Raw genomic sequence first — 23,779 nt, 5'->3', positions numbered from 1 at the left:
CCACTGGTTGAATCCAGCAAGGTGGTTCTTACGTCTGAGGGCAGGAGAGGAGAAAAAGCTGGCTATGCTGGAGGTATTAGCAAGCAGGGCTGAATGAATAAGGTTCCCAGCTCTGAGTTAGGGAATAGGACATTAGGAAGAACTTTCTAACAGAGCGGTTCCTCAGTGGAACAGGCTTCCTCGGGAGGTGGTGAGCTCTCCTTCCCTGGAGGTTTTTAAGCAGAGGCTAGATAGCCATCTGTCAGCAATGCTGACTATGACCTTAGGCAGATCATGAGAGGGAGGGCATCCTGGCCATCTTCTGGGCATGGAGTGGGGGGTCACTGTGTGTGTGTGTGTGGGGGGGGAAGTAGTTGTGAATTTGCTGCATTGTGCAGGGTGTTGGACGAGATTACCCTAATGGTCCCAACTCTATGATTCTGTGAATATCTGGAGCTTTTGGGGGTGGAGCCTGGGGAGGGCAGGGTTTGGGGAGGAATCTTAGTGGGGTATAATGCCATAGAGTCCACCTTCCAGTGTAGTGTAGTGGTTAGGAGCGGGTGGACTGTAATCTGGAGAACCGGGTTTGACTCCCCATTCCTCCACATGAAGCCCGTTGGGTGACCTTGGGCTCTTCACAGCTCTCTCCAAACTCTCTCAGCCCCACCTACCTCGCAAAGTGTCTGTTGTGGAGAAGAGCAAGGAAGGCAATTGTAAGCCAGTTTGAGACTCCTTAAAAGGTAGAGAAAATTGGGGCATAAAAACCAACTCTTCTTTTTCAAGGTAGCCATCTGATCTTGGTCATCTGGAGATCAGTTGTAATAGCAGGAGAGCTCCAGGTGCCATCTGGAGGTTGGCAACCCTAGTGAGCAAAGGAACCACAATTTGGCTCAGTGGCCAAGCGCAGGTGGCCCCAGGGGTAATTTCCATCATCTCCAGTTAATGAAAGTTCAGGAAGCTGGGTGGAGAAAGAACTTTCAGGGTCTCGGATCTGAGAGTTGGTGTCAGTTGAACAAAGTGAATAAATGCAGAGGATGCCTAGACACTTGCCTTCATTTAATGTATTTATTTATTTTATTCATTTATATTCTGCCTTGCTCCCCAGTGGGAACTCAAAACAGCTTACATTGTTCTCTCCAGTTTATCTTCAGAACAACCCTATGAGGTAGGTTAGGCTGAGTGGCTGGCCCAAGGTCACCCAGCAAGCTTCCATGGCATAGTAGGGATTTGAACCTGGTTCTCCCAGTTCCTAGTCTAACACTCTATGCCCCACTACTCTGCTGTGCTAGGCCTGCTTGAGTCTCTTGCCCATCCTGTTGTCATGTATTGTGTGGTTGGTGTGCTGATTGTAAGCTCCTTGGGGCTGAGGCTTGTCAGCCTCAGGTGCTCTAAAAAACCCACATCAAAAAAATAGTGTGCAGTTGCCGGGAAATTGTCCATTCCTTTACCTGTTTCTTTTTTATCCTGCCGTTACGCCAAGGAGCTCAGGATACATGGTTCCCACCCCCATTGTCCAAATATTTGGTTACCCAACACCTCAATGCACAAGCAGTTGTTCCAGTTTAATAATCTAGGGCTTCGTTGCGTATTCGTTCTTGTGCTTTCCGTGTACAAAATATGTCACATTTAAAGTCTCCACTGCAAAGGCTGCTAACGTTGCCGATTTGTGTGCAGCTCCAGGAGCCGTGAGCCACTTAGAGGGAAGATGCAGCCTTTGCAATGCATCCTGGGAGGCGCCAAATTGCTGTGCCAGAGGCCTGCGAGCAGGACGTGGCGCTTGGCGCTCCGAGCTTGGGCTTCCACCTGCAGCCCGGATTCCGGGGGACACCCAGAGGAAGCAAAGGATGCAGGAGGCGGTCTGGAAGCTTTTCGTGCCAAGTTAGCCATGGGGCCAACGATGCAGCATTTTCTACAAGGGGCTACCCCTGTGCAAGGAAGCCGCCGTTTGCCAGACGATGCAACGGAGGACTCGGATCACTACCTCGGATCCCTTGCCCTGGCCGAGGCGCCGAGGAAAGGTCTGGGTTTGTTTTGCTGCCTTGTCTTGTTCTTTCCAGCCATCGTGGTGTAGTGGTGAACTGGATTTGTTTCCCCACTCCTACACACAAAGCCAGCTGGGTGACCTTGGGCCAGTCACAGCTCTCTCAGCCCCACCTACCTCACAGGGTGTCTGTTGTGGGGAGGGGAAGGGAAGGTGATTGTAAGCCGGTTTGAGTCTCCCTTAAGTGGTAGAGAAAGTCGGCATATAAAAACCAACTCTTCTTCTTCTTTCCTTGAGCTGAGGATTCTTTTAATCCTCGGGGCACGAACTGAGCATTCTAGATTTGCTGTTTGCACAAGTAGGAAGCAAGGGGGAGGGGAGGGGGGAGGCCCCTTGGGCCATGAATCCAAGTGCAGTATCTGCCAACCTGCACTGTGGGGAGATTCTGGACTTAGCCCCAAGACCTGTTTTCAGTGCACTTGAGAGCAGCCTTGGAGTACTTGAATTAATAAGAGCATCACTTAGCATCTGCAGAATTCTTTTCCTGCACTGACAAGTGATCACTGCTAAGTCTCCCCGCCCCCTAGTTCATATCACCTTGAAATGAAGAGGAAATGTCTGAATCAAAGGGCAGGCTCCCTGTTTCCCACTGTAGGAACCCAGCTGTATTTGTCAACTGGAAAGAGCCACCAAGTCACCGCTGACTTATGATGACCCCCTAGGGCCTTCAAGGCCAGAGGCGAGCAGAGGTGGTTTGCCATTGCCTGCCTTTGCAGAGCAACCCTGGACTTCCTTGGTGGTTTCCCATCCAAGTACTGGCAAAGGGTGACCCTGCTTAGCTTCTCCGCTTTAAGAAATGCTCAGGAACAGAATAAAGAAGGTTGTGGTATCTCCATGCTTGGAGCTAAAGGTATTCTTTAGAGACAGAGTATCTTCTTGTCTTTGGTTCGGGGGCTTGCCTGCCATTCTCAAGTGTGAGAGAGTCCCAGAATGGGGCCCTTCATTGCTCAACCCCCCTTCCAAGGATTTTCTTGTATCCTCTTCCCTGTTCCAGTGTACCTGGAGACTTATGGCTGTCAGATGAATGTCAATGATACGGAGATCGCCTGGTCTATCCTTCAGAAGACTGGCTACCTGAGGACCAGTCGACTGGAGGAGGTAGGATGGGCCCCGGTGGCTTTGGAGGGCAGTGATTCTTGCTCGGTTTTTCATGGAAACCCTTTGCAGTTGGGGGATGGGGGAGGTCCCCCACTGCATCACAGGTGAGGCTGAAGTTGTTGCAAGTAAGCCCCAGCATCCTTTGCAGCTGTGCGGGGCATCCAAAGGTGCATCACCTGGATGATGTGGCCGTGGGACAGCAGAGGAGGGCTGTGTCTCGGGTTGGGGCGTCTGCTCGCCATGCAGAAAGTCTCAGGTTCAATCCCCACCATCTCCAAGTAAAAGGATCAGGCAGTAGTCGATGCAGAAGTCCACAGCCTGAGACCCTGGAGAGCTGCTGCCAGGCTGAGTGGACAATACTGACCTTGACGGACTGATGATCTGATTCAGTATAAGGCAGCTTCATGTGTTTCACTTCTGGAGGGACCAGTGGATCAATAGTAGGGACATCTGCTTGGTCCCCGGTTCAATCTCTAGTATCTCCAGTTTAAAAGGAGCTGGAAGTTGATGTGAAAGACCCATCTCTTCCTGAGACCCTGGAGCGCTGCTGCCAGTCTGAGCAGACAAGACTGACCTTGATGGACCAAAGAGGTCTGATTCAGTCTAAGGCAGCATCATGGCCTGGTGCAAAAAGAAATGTGCCAGATTGTCACATTTATCTCCATGTATGCCAGTGTTTTCCAGACTTTTTAAACTCAGGGGCTTCCACCTAAAGCAGCTTCCCACTTTGGAGCCCCCTAAGCCAGCAGCAGCCATCGCGTGTGTCTGTCTGCGCTCAGACGTCCTCACAGGCTGGTGTGTTTCTCCAGCACATTGCAGTGGGCACAAGAACCTGCATGTTGGAACATTAGAAGACAACCTGAGTGGGACACCTGGAGCACCCCCTGAAGTCAAGGGATGAGGCTTAAGGGTAGGAGGGCAGGGCTGGGGGCTGCTTACAGATGATGGCATTTGGGGGGGGGGGAATGTACTTGGGCCTTCTGCTTCCTTCATCGCACGCTCCTGTCTGTAACCCTAAGGGCCAGAAGCTTGATCTGTCTTTTGAGACAGAACTTTGACATTTGCAGGATCCCCTGGGGCTGGAGTCTGGCTCCCGTGCAGGTACCGTATCAATGCATCGGGCCTTGTCGAAAGACCAAAAGCTCCTTGCCTTGCAGTCTTGTCTAGCTGTCAAAATTAAAGTGAGGAACTCTTCATTTCCCCCCCTTCTCTTTTTTCCATTAGGCGGATGTGATTCTGCTCGTCACGTGCTCCATCAGGTCAGAATCTACCTTTTCCTTGATATTCAGAGTGGTGCCAACAGAGTGTAAAGAAACGGCAGGGAAAGAACTGAAGAGGGGCCCCCTCCCCGGAGTCTGCCGGGGGGCTTGTGGCTGACTGGGGAAGCCCACTGCTGTGAACAAAGAAGGTCCCAGACACAGTCCCTGGCAGCTCTCAAAAGCCTTTTCTCTCTTACAGACATTTATCTGCCAGAGATTCTGGATAACACATGTTTGAACTCGTGAAGCTGCCTTAAATTGAAGCAGATCCTTGGTCCAGTACTGCCTGCTCAGACCGGCAGCAGCTGTCCAGGGTCTCAGGCCAAGGTCTTTCTTATCACCTACCAACTCATCCCTATTAAGTGGAGGTGCCGGGGATTGAACCTGGGACCTTCTGCATGCCAAGCAGATGCTCTTCCACTGAGCCATAGCCCTTCCCTAACAGAGTCAGTCTGGAATCTATGGATGGAATCCTCTGCTACTCGAAGTACAGTGGGTTGGGTTGGTATGAACACATGAACACACATGAATCTGCCTTATACTGAATCAGATCCTTGGTCCATCGAAGTCAGTCTTGTCTACTCAGACTGGCAGCGGCTCTCCAGGGTCTCAGGCAGAGGTCTTTCACATCACCTACTTGCCTTGTCATTTTAGCTGGAGATGCCGGGGATTGAACCTGGGACCTTCTGCGTGCCAAGCAGATGCTCTACCACTGAGCCATGGCCCCTGCACAGCTGGACCTTGGGGACAGGGGATACCATAACGGGCGCAGCTGCTAACGTTTCCCATACCGAACTGATCGATATAATGAAGTTGGGGTGAAAAATGGGCTCCCTTGTGGGTTCAGGTCCTGTGGATCAGTTCTGGAAACGGCGGAGCCTTCCACCGATGCAAGCACGCCAGAGGAAAAAATCTAGCAATCTGTGCACCTTTTGCAGTTTATATTTCCATTCTGAAGTAGAGCTGACATGCTCATTCTGATGAAGTCCCATGGCTGGGGAGCCTCGAGTTCAGATTTTGCTTCACCCATCAGCTATGCCACAAAACTCTCTTCCTCCATGGTCAATATGGGGATAAGACCCCCGCCCTACCACACAGGCTTGATGTGAGATCATGTCTAAAGCGCTGGGAGAATGGAGGGAAATGGTTATATATCTGGGAAGAATTATGGTTGTTCCCATCTGCTTTAAACTGTTCAACAGTCATAGGTTCTTTGCTGTTGGGGCATTGCCAGCACCTGATATATTTGGGGGGGGCCACGGAGGAACAAGGGATGTTTTTCTGGCACCGTGAGCTGAGTGATCGGCTCAAGCTGTTTCCGCTTCTTCCTCAGGGAGAAGGCTGAGCGGACCATCTGGAACCGCCTGCGGCACCTGTCAGCTCTGAAGTCCAAGCGGTCTTCCTCGCGGGTCCCTCTGCGCATCGGGATTTTGGGTAAAGAGATTTGAAGGGAGGAAAAGCTCCAGTAGTGGTCTTGGCATGGAGATGGCTGAAGACAAGACCCTTTTCCCTATGGCAGGGGTGGGAAACGTCAGGCCCGGGGGCCGTATAAGGCCTGCAAAATCATTCGGTCTGGCCCTTCGTGGGTCCTGCTGATCTCTAGCTCAGAAGGATCTAAGACTGGCGATCCGCCCTCACTCGCAGACAGGAATAGCCTCTATTCAAGGTTGATTTTTTTGTTTTGCCGAGAAAAGGAACCTTTCCCCCCTCTTGCAGAAGAGTTATTAGCTATGGAGCTGCTAGGACCGCCCAAGAAACTTTGTTAACCCTTTCCCACCCGGGCCGTGGCGAAACAACATGGCAGACACTCAGAGCCGTCTCCAGTTGTGCCTCTTGGCTAAATGTTTGACCAAATATAGCAGGCTAATTTTTAAGTTGGTAATTTTGTATGGCCCATGAATGACGTTATAAATATCCAAATGGCCCTTGGCAAAAAAAAGGTTCCCCACCCCTGCCCTATGGGGTGTGGATTCCACCTTGTTTTAGTGACTTGGATGTTGGGACCAAGGAGAACATAAGAACCTCAGAAGGGCCCTGCTGGATCAGACCCAGGGGTCCATCTAATCCAGCATCTTGTCTCACACAGTGACCAACGAATTCCTCTGGAGATCCAGCAGTAGGGCATAGAAGCCGAGGCCTTCCTCTGATGTTGCCTCCTGTGGAGGTTCCCTTTAGTCACTATGGCTACTAGCCCCTGATAGACCACTCCTCCATGGATCTGTCTAAATCAGTGGTTCCCAACCTTTTTTTGACCAGGGACCACTAGGACTTTTTTGTTCGGTGCAGGGACCCCAAGGTTCAAAATTAAAATTCCGGGAATTTGAAAATAAACTTTAATCATAACTGTTAGTTAAACATTAAACTTTGAATTATATTTGAATATATATATATTATAATAGAGAACTTTTAATTGAAAATATTAATTTATTATGGGTTTATAACTTTGTTTCGTGGACCTTAATTTAGTTCTCGCGGACCCCTGGGGGTCCATGGACCCCTGGTTGGGAACCAGTGGTCTAAATAGTGCTGTTTGTTCTAGATATTTACATGTTTTGGAGCCAGCCAATGCCAAAAACGGCGTTGGCTTTATATGCAGTGTGGTTCTCTTGTGTTCACACATGCACAGGCATCATTGAGTTACCGCAGCATTCTCAGATGACTTGCGTGTATGTGTGCTGCCATGGATCAGGCACCAGGGAAAGGACTGTACAATATCCTCTCTGAGGCGGTGGTTCCCAGTGGGTCTCATTCACACAGCAAGAAGGAGGTGGGAGAAGTGAAGGATTTGTCCACACCCTTTGGCTTGACCTAGTGTGGGGTAATGGGTTCGAGTGCCAGACTAGGCTCTGGGAGACCTGGTTCAAATTCCCCACTCTGCTCTGAAGGTCAGTGGCTGACCTTGAGCTGGTCAGTGGTTCTTTCTCTCTCAGCTGGACCTCTCTGGCAGAGTTCTCTGGTTAACACAGGGAAGAGAATGCTGCTGGGCACTCTTTGGAGAAGAGGTGGGGTCAAAACGTAAATAAAGAGACTGGGAGGAGGAATTACATATTTTAATGCTCTCCCATGTTAAAGAAGAAATCCCCCACAAAGAGAAGCGCAGCAGGGTTGGCAAAGGACTGGTCTCTATCAGGGGTCCCCCAGACGTTTTGAGCCCGCAGGTACCTTTGAAATTCTGACACAGCGTGGTGGGCGCAGCCACAAAATGGTTGCTGCAGGAGGCGGAGCCAGCCACAAAATGGCTGCCGCAGCTTGCCTTCAGTCGTGCAGTAAAGATGGTTGTGCTGTGGTGGCAGCTGGGGCCAACCCAACATTTGTAAAAAATCTGCACAGCCAATCAAATCTGTGGCCAGTCAGAAGCCTTTCTGAGCAATATCCCTGTCTGGTCCCACCCACTTTCTAAAAACAATTGACGGGCACCAGGAAAGGTTTGGTGGCTATCGTGGTAGCCGTGGGTGCCACATTGGGGACCCCTGGCCGGTATCCTTTGTCCCTGCTGTATTCGTTCTGTTTGCAGGGAGTTTGTGTGGGGAGCTTTCCAAGAGGTCTCCTCTCGCCTGTAGTTAGAGGAAGTGCAGCACGTTCAAACACCTGGTTCTTCTGTGTGTGCTGATCCGGCCTCAGCTGCGGGTCCTCCAGTGACGTAGGTGGCGTTCAGACTCTGAAATGAGATCTTCCTTGGGGCCTCCGTGTCCGAACCCTTGTGCCCCGTCCCTCCTCTGCTACCTGGTTTCTTATCCACTCGGTCTGTTCCCCACCCTCTGCAGGCTGCATGGCGGAGAGGCTGAAGGAGAAGATCCTGGACCAGGAGAAGATGGTGGATGTCGTGGCAGGCCCAGACGCTTACCGCGACCTTCCCCGGCTCCTGGCGGTGGCCGAGACCGGCCAGCAAGCTGCCAATGTTCTGCTGTCCCTGGATGAAACCTATGCGGATGTCCTGCCTGTCCATCCCAGCACCAACTCCACATCAGCATTTGTGTAAGAGCAGACTTTTATTGCTGAAGACCTTGGTCTAAAAACGGGGGGAAAGAAAGAGCAAACTGGAATTTGTTGCTCCCTGGAAAAGTCTGAGGATCTGTAGGACAGCAAACTCTGTAGGGCGGGAAAGACCCAGGACGTTGTTTACAGTCATTTATCCTCTTGGGGCAGGTACTCAGCACCAGGCAGTTAATACGGTGTAATGGTTAGGTCATTAGGATTTGGGAGACTCAGGTTCAAATCCCTGTGGAGTTCACCAGGTGACCTTAAGCCAATTGCTCTCGGTTAGCCTAACCAACATTGCAAGGTTGTCGTGAAGATAAAACGGAAGGGGAGAGAGAGCTTCATAGCTCCCTGGATGGAGCGTCGGACTGGCTCTGTTAGAGTGGTGATATTCTAAGTGTGGTCCGTGCACACTGGACACACGTCCTCTGTCCTTAGAAAGCTGCCAATCAGTCCCAAAACCACCTCTGCTGCACCTCGTGTTTTCTTTCTCCCTTCTCCCCAGAGCCATCCTCAAAGGGTTGAAACTGCATCAGTGGTTCCAGAACTCCTTTTCTAAAAATCGTTTCTGGTGGTTCGTGAGCTCGCCAAAGCACATTGCTAAAGCTCTCATGGGTTTCTGCTGCAGTTTGAGAAATCTACAGTGTAATTGGAAAGCTTGGCTGAGGGCTCGAGACCTTGGAGAGCCACTGCCTGTCAGTGTAGCCCAATTCTGGGGAGGGGCTGTATCTCAGTGGAAGAGCCTCTGCTTGTCATGCAGAAAGTCCCAGGTTCAATCCCTGGCATCTCCAGTTGAAAAGACCAGGCAGCGTGTGTTGTGAAAGACCTTGGCCTGAGACCCTGGAGAGCAGCTGCCAGTCTGAGTAGATAGTAGTGACCTCGATGGATCAAGGGTCTGACTCAGTATAAGGCAGCTTCATGTGTTCAGTCGAGCCTGCCTTGCCAGCATCTGACTGCCTCTCCTGTCCGTGTTCCCTCCCACAGGTCCATCATGCGCGGCTGTGATAACATGTGCAGTTATTGCATTGTACCGTTTACCCGTGGCCGCGAGCGGAGTCGACCTGTTGCCTCCATCCTCCAGGAAGTGCAGCTGCTGTCGGATCAGGTGACGCAGACCTTCCTTGTTTTTCCTCATCGCCCATGGGTGGGCTTCTCTGGGGGTCGGGATGTTTCCGGAAGGCCATTTCACCGGGAGCTGGGGTGCAGTTTTACCTTCTCATGGGGAAAGAGAGATGGAACCAGGAAACCAAGACCACAGTGAAGTCTTTGCTTTCCTAGTATATGTGACAGTCAAACTTATTTTTATTTTACTTTGGGTTCAGCTCTCTGTCCTGAGCCAGCATGGTGGGGTTAGGAGTGGCAGACTCTAATCTGGAGAACTGGGTTTGATTCCCCACTCCTCCACATGAGTGGTGGAGGCTAATCTGGTGAATCTGGTTGGTTTCTCCACTCCTCCACGTGAAGCCTGCTAGGTGACCTTGGGCTAGTCACATTTCTCTCTGAACTCTCTCAGCCCCACCTACCACACAAGGTCAAGGCGAGAGGTGAATCTGTATCTCTCCATTCTGGTGTAGTGCTGATGTGTGAATCCTTTGGTCTGCAAAGCAGGAGCTGAAAAGGCTTTCAGGGGTTTTGCTGTTCGTTTGTTTTTGTGGCTCACGCTCTCATTTCTCTGAGGCCCCCTGTTCCCTCTGATTCCTTGACTTCTTTTGCAGATGTTTTTTTTACACCTTACAGACGTCTGCAAAGCTTGAATTTCTGAAATTTAGTGGGCAAAATGCTGCCCCTACAATCGGCAATCCTTTTTCCCCCCAAGTGGCTTCCATTTCGCCAGCAAAACCTGTCCCATCTCTTTCCCCCTCCCCTTTCCTTCTGCTGTGTCACTCTTGCCTGACCAGCTGACCGCCTTCTCCTTGCAGGGCGTGAAGGAGGTGACCCTCCTGGGGCAGAATGTCAACAGCTACCGAGACACCTCTGAGGTCCAGTTCCTCTCGGCAGCCCCGGCCCCCCTAAGCCGCGGCTTCAGCACGGTCTACAAACCCAAGCCAGGCGGCTTGAGCTTTGCAGCCCTCCTGGACCGGGTGTCCCTGGTGGACCCTGAAATGAGGATCCGCTTCACTTCCCCGCATCCCAAAGACTTCCCAGATGAGGTGGGTCTAGTCCAGGGCCGGTTTCCTCCACGGGAACGGTGGCCAGCGGGTCAGGGCTCCGTGAACGAAGCCTCTCTTCCTGCCAGGTCTTCCAGCTGATGTGGGAAAGACCCAACCTGTGCAAGCAAATCCACCTCCCAGCGCAGAGCGGCAGCACACGCGTCCTGGAGTACATGCGGAGAGGGTGAGTGAGAGGCAGGGCCCGGTGGCCCACTTGGAGGCCGTGGGATCTGGCTCGCCTGTTTTTTTACCCCTTTGCTTGATAAAAACAAACAAAAAAGAGTTCTCAAGTTCTAAGAAGGTATAACTGTCCCTTGCCTCAGCGTTGCTCCTTTTTTGTTTGTTTGCTTCTTTCATGCAAAACATGCTGTAGCCAAGCACGTAGAACCAGTGTGGTGTAATGTGCGTGAGATCCGAGTTCAAATCCCTCCTGTGCTGGGTGACATTTGCCCTGTCTCACTGTCTGAGCCTTGCCTACCTCACAGGGTTGTGTGAAGATAAAATGGGAAAGGGACAACTGTGACCTGAGCAGCTTGGAGGAAGGGAGGGATAAAAAATGGACTATTCTAAGTATTCGAAGAGTACAGATTTCTGTGGGAACCCGTCCTCCAGTACCTGCCCTGCACAGCTCTGCTTTCTCCTTGCAGGTACACCCGAGAGGCGTACCTGGAGTTGGTGCACCACATCCGGGCCTCCCTGCCAGGTAGGCACCTTCCCTGCTTTCTCTCTGCTACCCGTCGGACACCATCTTGAACAGACGGAACCCACAGGGCTGAGGCTTTTTCGCAAAGAGAGGAGCATCGAAGATTCAAGACTTTTGGCCTCTCTCGTGCCTGTTGGGATGAGGGTCTTGGGAGAGGTTGTTGGGGAGGGGCTTCAGAGCAGAGCTGCCTCCTTTATCCGTCCTGCTTTGCTCCTGAGGCAAAGGCGATGATAATTCTTAGCCAGATATGCTCCGGATAAGTTGCTCCCTTGCACTCCTCTCCAAGGGTCAACCTGTGAATTTTGGGCCTAGCTGGGAAGAGGGCGGGATCCCATGGCCAAACCTGGCAATGGAAATAATTTTCACCCCTGCGCTGGCTGCCGAGAAAATCCGCCAACGTTCTTAGACTCTTTTTCTGTGGCTGGAAACTCAGATGATGGAGTCCGGGCCACTGGCCCATCTGCTGGCAGCTCCTCTGAATAAGAAGAGTTGGCTTTTGTATGCTGACTTTCTCTACCACTTAAGGGGGAATCAAACCAGCTTACAATCACCTTCCCTTCCCCAAAACAGACACCCTGTGAGGTAGGTGGGGCTGAGAGAGCATGACTGGCCCAAGGTCACCCAGCTGGCTTCATGGGGAGGAGTGGGGAACCAAACCCGGTTCTCCAGATCAGAGTCCACCACTCTTAACCACTGCACCATGCTGGCTCTCTGCAGGGTCTCACTTGGAGACCTTCAAACAGGAGAGCCTTTGAGTGGCATTGCTTCCAGGGACTGAGCCAGGACCCTTCTGTGGGGACAGTTCTTCAGCGCCTGCCTGGCTGCCTCCCCCCAGTTTCTTTCCGTTTTGGTCATTGGCAGGAATCAGCCTCAGCAGTGATTTCATCGCCGGCTTCTGCGGGGAGACAGAGGACGACCATCAGCAGACGGTCTCTCTCCTGCACCAGGTGCGCTACAACGTGGCCTTCATCTTCGCCTACAGCATGCGGCAGGTGAGAGCCCGGTCCATGTGAAATCCCTGGAGAGGTGATTCTGGCAGTGGCTAACGGGGGGGGGGGGGGGGAAGGCCCCTTAGGCCTTTTGCTGCTAATTCCAGAAGGGGCTTTTCTTTATTGGTTTTGTTTCATTATTGTTTCTTTTGTTACTGTTGTTTGGTTTCAATGGAAGACAACTCTTCCTCTTTTTCTCAGGTCTGTACCTTCATGGTTTTCCATCCAAATTGAACCAAACTCAGGGGGACTGTAGTATTTCCCCCTAGGACACCCAAATTTCAGACGTCTCCACCCCCCTCCCAATATTTTTAGGAAATGAGAGGCACCAGTGATTTACGTGAAAGTCGATGGGAGAATCAATGGGAAAGATATCAAACAGTAACACAGACAGCACTGCCACCGCTGAGCTTTAAGAACAGGAGTACTAGGAAGAGGCAGGCTGACCAGGCAAGGGCATTTGGTGGCACAAGGAGGGTCAGGCATCTAGGCCAGCAGGCAGCAGCAGGAAGACCGTGAGCTAGATTTGCTCAGACAAGGGATAAGGTTAGGACAGCAGCTGGCAACCAGGGGAGTGCTGACTTTAAGGCAAATCTGGCACAGGAAGGAAGGCACTGGTCTTTCCAAAGGTGCACAGCCCAGTCTGAAGGGTGTGGGGGCGTCCTCTTTGGGGGTAGCCTTCATCTCTCATCCATGGGCCTTTCTCCCCTAGAAAACCCGAGCGTTTCACCGGCTGCAGGATGACGTGCCGTTGGAAGTAAAGCTACGAAGGGTGAAGGAGCTCACGGCCGTGTTCCGGGAAGGGGCTGCTGAGGCCAATGCCGCCACTGTGGGTCGTGCGCAAGTGGTCTTAGTGGAGGGGGTGAGTACTGCATTGAGCATAGCAAGCTGCCTTCCACCAGCCGGTCCCTCTAGCTCAGTACTGCCTCACTCTGAGCCGCACTGGCTCTCTGGGATCTCCGGCAGAGAAAGGTCTTCTGCAGCACCTTTGTTGGATGGTTGCGCAGACCAAACCTGGGACACTGTGTGTGGGGTGGGGTGGGGGGGGGTGGGATGTACTCTGCCACTGAGCCAGGGCCCCTTCCCCCAAAATGCCACATCTGTACCAAGGAGGTGGGGATGGACGGTGCTGCAAAGGGCTTTATTGCCATTGCCGTCTCAAATGGCCAGTGAAGAGTCAGTGGAGGCAGTTGCATTTCTTCATTGATGATGGGGCCCGTTCATGCTTGGGAGGGTGAATGAGCTCTCCCCCCCCCCACCTGGGCTGGGTCGAGAGAAAAGTTCCTGGACCAATGGACCACTATGGGAGGGGGGGCAGCGATCGTGGGTTTGCTGTGACTGCCTGCACATACAGATGTTAACATCCAGCAAGGAACCACTCCAGATTTTCAGGCAAAGCGCCACAGACATGCCTTTTAGGGAGATCTGTCAGCTCTCAATTTAGGTAACCAAAGCAAAAGCTTGTGCCAAAATACACGTGTTACAACCAAAACCAGCACTGATGACTAAATGGAAATGCAGGTAAATATAGTATGAAAAATCTATTGTACAAGTTCAATGTATATGTCAGGAGGTCGGTCTGATCTCTGGCTTATGTCGGTTCTGGAGTCCTTGCAGCTGGTTTGGACTGACTCTCTCTCAGGGGGAGTTGGCGCGGCACCAACTCCCCCTGAGAGAGAGTCAGAGTCCAAACCAACTGCAAGGACTCAAGAACCGGCATAAGCCAGAGATCAGACCGACCTCCTGACACCAATAAATAGATTACAAAATGCATATATGAACAATAATTGGATCACAGAAATCATGAACGTTGCAGAGCACAATCAGTAATACAATTCCCGGGCTCTCAACTTAGGGCTGCTCTGCATGGGGAGCTGCCCAGTGACAAGAGCCGGCCAGTCTTTTCGCCAACCGAAAAGGGGGAGAGCCTTTTGACCAGATTATTCTCCTAACAGAAAAGGGATCGAAGCAATGTGTCCTTTTGAAGATTTTATTTAAAAAATCAAACACAATTTTAAAATGGCAGGCTGCAGCAGGAAGAGAGGAAGACCCAATATGAGATGGATTGACTCAATCAAGGAAGCCACGGCCCTCAGTTTGCAAGACCTGAGCAAGGCTGTCAAGGATAGGATGTTTTGGAGGTCATTAATTCTTAGGGTCGCCATAAGCGACTCGACAGCACTTAGCACACACACACAAAGAACCAGCATAGTTAACTCGGAGCTGTCTCTTTGGCATCATTTCCGGCTCTTTCTCCCTCTGAAAAACAATCTCTTTTTCTAAGCAAGAGCAAAAGCTGTTGTGGTTTCAAAACTGGCAAAACAGTTTCACACAAGAAGGACTGTTCTCTCTAAAGAGCAACCTGACCCTCCACATCACACAGATACCCATTCCTCAAAAATGCAGGCAGAGGTTTTTTTTGGCAGGATGGGAGTTGCAGAATTGTCTAATTCCTGGGCACGGACAGGAATGTCAGCTGGGGTGTGGGGTGTTTTGATTGTGTGTTCTGAACCAGCAGTGGCCCACGTCCAACCTCTGGGAGAAGAAACCACGTCACTCCCACACACGCAGGGGCTCCTTCATCTGCCGGATTGGCTTGGGGAGAAGCTGCGGTGAATCAGCCCCTGCTTTGCTGCCCTAACAGGCCGAGTGGCCCAGAATGACCCTGATTGTTCTCCGCGGCCCCTTCTTGCTCTTCCAGCCCAGCAGGCGTTCCCCTTTAGACCTGTGCGGCAGGAACGACGGGAACATCAAGGTCATCTTCCCTGACGTAGAGATGGACGACGGCTCTGGGCTTGGATCAACAGTGAAAGCTAAGCCGGGCGACTACGTCTTGGTGAAGGTGATTTCTCCTTTAGTTCTTTATTGATGGACTGGTGTTGTGATCCTTGTCTGTAGATGGATTTGTACCATGCCCAAGTGAGGTGTGATCAGTGCAGGGTCAAGTGGACAGAATCGAGTGGGTGCAGAGGAGAGCAACAAGGATGATCAGGGGCCTGGTGACCAAGCCCTGCAGGGAAAGGCGAAGGAAGTTGGGAATGTTTAGTCTGGAGAAGAGGAGGTTTAGGGGTGACATGATCACTCTCTTTAAGTATTTGAAGGGCTGCCGCTTAGAAGAGGGTAGGGAGCTGTTCCTGTTGGCAGCAGAGGGTAAGACCTGCACTAATAGGTTTAAATTGCTGGCGGAAAGGTACTGGCTGAATATTAGGAAAAAAAGTTTTATAGTAAGAGTTGTTCAGCAGTAGAATCAGCTTCCTAGGGAGGTGATGAGCTCCCTCTCCCTGGCAGTCTTTAAGCAGAGGCTGGACAAACACTTGTCAGGGATGCTCTGGGCTGATCCTGCATTGAGCAGGGGGTTGTACTAGATGGCCTGTATGGACCCCTTCCAACTGATTCTGTAAGTGGAACTCTTCTTTCCCATGATCCGAACAGAAGCATGAAGTTCAGATAATGGGAGTTCTACTCTCCTCTGTACTGGCCAGGCTTCATCTGGGGGGCTAGTTCCAGTTCTGGCCACCCCATTTTTAAGGGGGTTGTCAGCAAACTGGAAATGTGTCCAGAGGAGGCCAGCAAGGATAGCAAGAAGCCTCCTGAGCAAAGGTTGAGAGAACTGGGTTCCTTTAGCCTGGGGAAGAGATGGTGAAGGGGAGACGCCACCAACCCTCTCTTCAACTATCAGAAGGGCTGTCAAGTTGAGGATGGAGCAGCCTGGCTCTCGCTTGCTCCAGAGGGCAGGACTTGAACTAAGGGGTGGAAACCGCAAGGAAGACACCTTTTGGCTAATTCTGGGGAGGAAGTCCCTGACTATAAAAGCTGTTTAGTGGTGCCGCAGGCAGCCTCAGGAGGGGGGCAGACTCTGCTTTAAGCGGATGGTCATCTACTGGGGAAGCTTCGGTGGGTTTTCTTGAACTTAGCAGGGCACTGAACTAGGTGGTCTCTGAGGTCCCTTCTAGCTCTAAAGCTCTCTAACTTTTCCTGCCATGAAGCCGCAATTGTTGAACTGTCACTGGGAGGCCTCATCCACCGCTCCAGCCTAAGCCTGCAGGCTGCCAGTATTTGACTGTGCCCGATTTCCAGGAAGACAAGATTTGCCCAGCCTAGTTCAGCATCTTGTCTGCTTACAGAGACCAGCTGGATGTTCTGGGATGCCCCAAGCAGACCCCCCCCCCACTGGCATTGGGAGGGATGTTATCACTAAACCTGATGTTGCTGTCATGGGCAACAGTTTGTACTTACTCATTCACATATCCCTTCTTTTTTGCCCAATGAGGTACCCAAAGTGGCTTACAATTTTCTCTTTTCCATTTTATTTTCACAACAACAATCCTGCGAGGTAGGTTTGGCTGAGAATGAGTGTCTGTGGCTGACACGAGGTCACCCAGCAGGGATTTGAACCTGGATCCCCAGTCCAGCACTGTAACCACTATTCCACAAGGGCTGTCTGCTTGTCCCTCTCTCCCAAAGCCCCCAGGAGTCACCCTTGATGGTATCAGGATGCTGGTCAGCGTTTACTCCCAATAAAATGTGTTTGGAAGAATGTGCAGGCAAATTTCTCTTTCTCTCTGGCTGCAAAAAATGGCCACGCTTAAGGACAGGAAGGAATTTGAGTAACGCATCTGTGCATTGCCTGTATACCACTGTATAGTGGGGGTTGAGTGGGTTGAACCATTTGGAAGCTCTGATCCCCCAGAGCAGCTGGGGCTGAGTTTTTTTTTTTTTAAGGGATCCACAAGTAGTCCTCACTGCTGGATCCCTCTGGAAATCACACACGCGGCTCCTCCTTGTGCCTGCCAGTTCCCTTCTGGCTTGGGCTTTGCTCCTGCACAAATCTTAACCCCTGGGGGGAAGCTGCTTCGGAGTAACGGTCTGCTTGGCTGCCTCCAAATGGGACCCTTGGAAGTTGGGGCGGGAGGGGGGAGGAGAACATGCAGTGAAAGCAGCCAATTTCTTATCATAGAGCCACCCCTGCTGCTGGATCCCCGATGATCTTTGTGCCACTGCCTCTCTTCTCAGATCTCCTCTGCGAGCTCCCAGACGCTGAAGGGCCTCCCACTCCATCGAACCACCCTGAGAGAATCTGCGGCTTTTCGCTGAGGCTGTCCCCAGAGTGCCGGGCCGAAGCAGATCCAGAAGGAACAAGGAGCTCTGGGGCGTGGAGGCCAGCCTTGACCCCTGAAGCATCTGCTGCTAATGCAGCTCAGTTCCGTCGTCTTGTGGGTCAGTCCTCTCCATGCCCTCAGCTCCCCAAAGCACTTCCTGTCTGGCCATTTGGCTTCCTTGTGGCACTGCACACATTTCATAATGTGCGGTATCCAAAATAATAGAGCCAGTTGTGGCTCATCCGGGGCTACTTGGAGGCAGCAGAAAAATGGGCAGGGAGCTGAGGGGAAAGGGGGTAGACAGGAAGTAGTTCATTAGGCCAGGAAGTAATTCACTGGCTGCTTGTGAGAGGTGATACTAAGCTTATTTACAGCACGATCCTTTGTGTAGTTACACCCTTCCATTGACTTCAGTGGACTTACAAAAGTGTAACTCGGCTTAGAATTCCACTGCTAATGTTCTTTCGTTCGTGGTTCTTTCCTTTTATACCTTTCTTACAGTAGCCTGCCTGAATGTAGTGCCCCCCTTCCTGTTTTTGGTTCAGCCCCTGGATGCTTTTCAGTCGGCTCCCGGAGCACAAGCTCTCGTTGGCGGATCGGGGCCACACAGAACCTGAGCGATGTTCACCTTGGAACATCCTTGCCTGGGCATGAAGTACTTCTCTGTTTAGCCAGGGTGATGCTGTGTAACCAGTTGCAGAATGTGTGTGGTTGGAAAGAGGAGGAACTAATAAACTGAGTGCTTTGTTAAGGTTTGTGTTTGGCTTCTGCGTCAACCTGTTCTGCAGTGCACGTAAAAATGCAACTCTGTGCCTGGACCTAGAAGAAACAACGCCCTACCTCATAAGGAGCAATCACAAACAGAAATGCATGTTGCAGATTTAGAGCAAGCTCTTTTTTAAGGAAACCAACCACATGAGCAATTTTACTATTTATGTCATTTACAGCTTGCCTCTCTCACTCAGAGCCAAGGCAGATCACGCAGCGTGAGCCCATTTAATCAACAGGAATGGGACATCCAGGAAACCAGGCAAGAGGGTTTGAGTTGCAGGAATCTGACGACAGAACATCTCTGTCTCTGATAACCAAAATGCTCACTAAGCATAATTCCTAACATGGTAAAGAACTCAGTCTTCATGCCATTTTAATTCATTCTGCAGAGAAGCCGACATTTCCCGTGCCCTCAAGCCCCTTTGGATGGTCCAAGTCGCTCAGCTCTGTTCAGGGTTCTCTGGTTCCGTCGTTCATTTTTGAGGATGAGGAAGTGTCAAAAGTGAAGCGCAGGGGTAAACCGGCTGGTTCTCTGGATCAAGCGGTTTCGTGAATGTGGAGCAGGCCCTGGTTCAGAACAGAGAGAGAGAGTGCATGCTTGAAGCTGAGAGAAGGCTGAGGGAAAGGCGTTTTTGCTTAAGAGGAGGGGGTCCCCAACCTTTTTGAGCCTGCAGGAACCTTTTTTTGTGATTCTGACCCAGGGCCATGGGCACAACTGCTAAATAGCTGCTGCAAGAAATGGAGCCAACCACAAAATGGCTGCCACAATAGGCAGAGCCAACTACAAAATGTCGGTGAGTGAGGTTACGCATAACTAATTGTAGCTCTTCAACATTTCAGGGAGAAGCTGTGCTTAGAATCATAGAAAAGAAGCATAGAGATGGAAGGACCACCAGGGTCATCTAGTCCAACTCCCTGCACAATGCAGGAAAATCACAACTACCTCCCCCCCCACACACACACCCAGTGACCCCCAGCTTAACCCCCAGCTTAACAGGATGCCTTTTAAATTGAACATACTGTTTTAAAATATTTTCTTGATTTGCGTCCAGAAGCACATTAGAGACCAACAAGATTTGGGGGGTAAGAGCTTTTGAGGGCCAAACCTCCCTTTGTCAGATACGCAGAGAGCTTTGACTCTCAAAAGCTCAACCCGGGAGTCTGTTACCTGTGAGATGGTCACTGCCGGGTTGTTCATGCGCTGCACAGTTGACAGGGTTGGCGCTCTTTCTAGATATGTTCCTGAAAGAAACGGTGTGCAAGTCATGTCATGACAGAATCCTGCAAACTTGTCAGTTGAATGTAGTGGAATGGCAGTAAATTCACCATCAGGCATAGACAACTTTAAAAGGGGATTAGATTTGTGGAGGACAGGTCTATCAGTGGCTACTAACCATGGGACTAAAGGGAACCTACATGTTCAGATTCTTACCTATTCTGTCCAGGATCAGAGGAGCATGCCTATTATCTTGGGTGCTGTGGAACACAGGCAGGGTGGTGATTCTGCAGTTGTCTTGTTTGGGGACTTCCTAGAGGCACCTGGTTGGCCACTTTGTGTACAGGCTGCTGGGTTTGATGGACCTTGGTCTGATCCAGCAGGGCCTTTCTGATGTTCTTATGTAGTCAACCTCTGAATCCCAGTGTCAAGAGGCAACATCTCGGCCTCTATGCCCTGTTGGACCTGAGGAACTGGTTGGCCACTGTGTGAGACAGGATGCTGGACTAGATGGACCACTGGTCTGATCCAGCAGGGCTCTTCTGATGCTCTTATGAAGGCCTCTGTGCCCTGTTGTTGGACATGCAGAAGAACTGGTTGGCCGCTGTGTGAGAAGAGGGTGCTGGACTAGATGGTCCATCAGTGGTCTGATCCAGCTGGTTTTTTCTTAGTTTCTTACGGCCTTGGCCTCTGTGCCCTATGTTGGCCCTCCAAAGTAACTCTCTGGCCACTGTGTGATACAGGGTGCTGGGCCAGATGGACCACTGGTCTGATCCAGCAGGGCTCTTCTGATGTTCATCCCATGCAACACCTCATGGACAAGTCCAGTGCGCCCTCTTCTTGCCTTGCCCAGAGACATGGGGAGACCAGCGAGCAGGGGCTGAGCCAGGATCTCCTTCCCCACAGAAGCCATTTCAAACAGCACCCAAACTGGGGCTCCAGCGTTCCAGGAGAAATGGTGTCTTGGAGGTGATGCCAAGAGCCTCTCTTGCAATGTGGATTAATCCTCAACACTGATAGTAGGTGTTTAAGCCCTTCTCTGTTGGGGTACTAAATACTAGGCAAAGCGACGCATGATGGCTACATTTACTTACGATTCAGCACAATGAGGGTTTTCCTAACAACAGCTTCACTCCACTGTCTGTAACGGTCCACCTGGGAAGGAAGAGAAAATAATTTAGAAGCGCCACAGGGGAAAGATGGCAACAATTCCTCTCTCAGGGCCATACATATATATGTAGCTGCCTCACACTGAATCAGACCCTTGGTCCATCAAGGTCTGTATTGTCTACTCAGACTGGCGTCAGCTCTCCAGAGTGTCAGGCCGCAGGACTTTCCCATCACCTCCTACCTGCTCCTTTTAACTGGAGATGCAGGGGATTGAACCTGGGACCTTCTGCATTCCAAGCAGAGCCTCTGCCCTGAGCCATGACCCCACCCCATACCAACCTCATAAGTAACCAGACCCAAATCCAGAACTAGGCTGCTTTCCAAAAACCAGGGGCAAAGTGCTTGTTGCAAAGCCTTTGATATTGTTTTATGCATAATAGTGTTTTACATTTTACAATCATTTTGTAACACTTTATTTATCAAAGGATATTTATTTTGTTTATTTTCAGAGGAGAGCCATGCTGGTCTGGAGTGGAAGAGCTGGATTCAAGTCCAGCCACACCTTAGAGACCAACAAGATTTTCGAAGTATAAGCTTTTGAGAGTCCAAGCTTTCTTCGTCAGACAAGTCTGGTATCTGATGAAGGGAATTTTGACTCTCGAAAGCATATACACCCCCAAATCTTGTTGGTCTCCAAGGAGTTATTTTGCTCATGATGTGATTGAGTTTTAAATATTAGGTTTGTTTGCCTTATCACTGTACACGCAGGCACGGATCCTTCACTCGCAGACTCAGCAAGTGGGCAAGCCACAAAATCATGACCTGAGAGCTTCCGTGTCCTAAGGACCCTTTCTGTTTACTGTTTATCTACCCTGTTTGTCCCAGTGAGAAAAATTCTCTCTTCGGCAAAGAGTTCTGTTGCATCCTTCCAAAGCTGCACAACTTCACTTGAAGGCCTCTGTTGCCTCTCTCAGGCCAGACACAGTTATGACCTCAGACATTTGGGTAAAGATCCTACCTCTTCCCAAGCGTTATTTGTTGGGCTGTGCATATCAATATGCCAAACCAAAAAAAAAAAAAAAACCAGCCCTGAAAAAAGCAGACGTGAATAATGCCGAATTTATTTGGCATTTTCAGGTCCCTTCAGCCTCCGCCGCCATTTTCCACCCCTTCCCTACCTCTTACTTACCTGTGGAGGGGGAAGAAGGTTGGTTTTTATAAGCTGATTTTTTAAAGGAGAATCAAACCAGCTTACAATCTCCTTCCCTTCCTCTCCCCACAACAGACACCTTGTGAGGTAGGTGAGGCTGAGAGAGTTCAGAAAGAACAACCCAGTTCACCAGATTAGAGTCCGCTGCTCAAGTGGAGAAGTGGGGAATCAAACCTGGTTCTCCAGGTTAGAGTCCACCGCTCTTAACCACTGCACCACGCTGAAGCATGCAGGCGGCAGCAAAAGGAACACCCCTGCCTTCCTACCCTAGCTGACTTTTTTCGGCATTTTCTGGGTTCAGGTTTAGTAACCTTAAAAAATACCCTTTGGTGCACACCTCTAGTTCTCTGTTCAACCCTACTGAAGGACAGCAAAGCAATAGATGTGTACTTACAGAAATCCTTGCTGCAGGAATGGAAATGGAAAGGCCATCAAGGCTGTGAAATAAAGCAAGAAAAAAGGTGGCTTCAATCGGGGCCGAACTTCTTTTTTTAAAAAAATTATTTTTATTATTTTCTACAATTCAACAAAAATAAACATATCTCAACAATATATTCAGTTGTAACTACTTGTAACAAAAAAAGCTCATTGCTATTACTGAGAATATGTTATCTATAGTATTCAATGCTATCTGCTATATATGACTTCCCCGCATCTTCTTCAGTCACTAATTCTACTGGTTAACACTTTTGCGTTTCAAATTAATTTCTAATCCTTATTTTCTCTCATACAGACTTGCTTTAAGCTATCTATACTACTTCTGTAAGCAATTTCAAGTCCTACCTAGTTATAATATTATCATCATTGTCTCTATATAACATTCTATTATTCTATAATAAAGGGATTAGATCAATACATAAACAAATTTTCCCATTAGAAATTCATCAAAGTAAATCCACCGTGCCTCCCTTACACCCTAAAAATAAGCATCATCTTAGCCATTATCTTGTTTTGGGAGGGGATCTACCAGTCCTTCTTTATTTCCCAATCCCCACCCCCCGTTTTTCAGTATAGTAGCTGCAATTCTGGCCTCTGAAAATGTAAAAGAAGATCCCAGTGATTGTATCCATTGGCTTCTTGTTAAAATTTCCAGCAGCTTCTTGGTAAAATCCTTTGTCATGTCTCCCTCCATCGCTGGCTGCCAGGAAGTGTTTTCTTGGGATAATAATGTTCCTCCTGTCAGCAGTAACTCAGACAAGTAGATTGTAGAGGTATTGAATTCTCTCATGTTGCTCTCTCTCATTGCCAGCTGGTCACTTGCAGCTACCTCTTTAAAAATAGATTGTTCTAATTCATTGTCATTTTTTCCAGGTTTCATCACCATTTCCACATAGCATTCAATCGTCATCTCCTTAGTAGAATCTTTTTTTTCCATTGACATAATTGTTGTCGTATCTTGGGTCTTCATATCGTGGATCTCCTCAATAATAGTGTCCAGTTTTCCATTAATTGATTTAAATAGGATATTCATCACCTCAGCTAGTTGAAATACTTGATGTGAGAGCGCTTGTTGTTTTTCAAAGACTAAATCTTGTTGCACTGCAAACATGTCCATTTGTTTGAGTAACATCTCTTCCATCCTCTTGTTTGACATATCTGCTTGTATTCTTATATAGAAGCAGGCTTTGTAATTTTCAAGATATCCTCAATTACGCTTCAAAGCGGCACAGATAAAGAAAAGAAAGTAGACAGGAAACTGCAGTATCATAGACCCTGCGTCATCTCCTCTCGGTGGTTAAGTGATAGGAACGATTTGATGGTTACACCGGGGAGATTCACTTCAAGTCTTCCAGTCTGCCCTGTCTTTTCGATGGTAACAAAGCCCTTCTTATTATCTTCCGGTCTTAAGAGGCGACGTGGCTGGACATTGAATCAAAGAGATCCGGAAGTGGGGGGAAGGTTTTCGTCTCCCTCCCTCCCCTCAAAGCATTTAATTGGTAGTTGTAAAGTCATTCAAAAGTCCCTTTTATTGCGTCTACTCACTGATCAAGTTGATAAGGTCTTAGTCAGTTCATTTAATGGCATTTGTTTATTTAAAAAGTCTCGTTACGCTGGGCAGGGAGTCGCCGGTTTTCGTAGGTGTTTTTATCGTCGTTCAGGTCTTCTCAATCAAGATAAAGGCAAAAAGTGTCTTTTTACTCACTCTGACTTCCAAAGGTGAGGCTTCTTGTTCTTT

At 49.8% G+C, this 23,779-nt stretch overlaps 1 protein-coding gene across 1 annotated transcript; it reads left to right on the top strand.

Annotated features, from left to right (window-relative positions):
• Nucleotides 1-1,684: 1,684 nt before the first annotated feature.
• CDK5RAP1 (CDK5 regulatory subunit associated protein 1) lies at nucleotides 1,685-17,291 on the top strand. Its single transcript, XM_056844569.1, has 13 exons — nucleotides 1,685-1,997; nucleotides 3,015-3,118; nucleotides 4,343-4,377; nucleotides 5,711-5,811; nucleotides 8,142-8,352; nucleotides 9,340-9,460; nucleotides 10,275-10,505; nucleotides 10,592-10,689; nucleotides 11,153-11,208; nucleotides 12,070-12,200; nucleotides 12,910-13,059; nucleotides 14,899-15,039; nucleotides 17,211-17,291. Exons 1-13 carry the CDS (start codon nucleotides 1,685-1,687, stop codon nucleotides 17,289-17,291), a joined length of 1,773 nt encoding a protein of 590 aa, XP_056700547.1.
• The last annotated feature ends 6,488 nt before the right edge of the window (nucleotides 17,292-23,779 follow it).

This window comes from Euleptes europaea, chromosome 2 (genome assembly GCF_029931775.1).
Source record: "Euleptes europaea isolate rEulEur1 chromosome 2, rEulEur1.hap1, whole genome shotgun sequence".
Taxonomy (NCBI): domain Eukaryota; kingdom Metazoa; phylum Chordata; class Lepidosauria; order Squamata; family Sphaerodactylidae; genus Euleptes; species Euleptes europaea.
The sequence above is the reverse complement of the archived record's forward strand: the minus strand, read 5'-3'. Positions and strand labels throughout refer to the sequence as shown.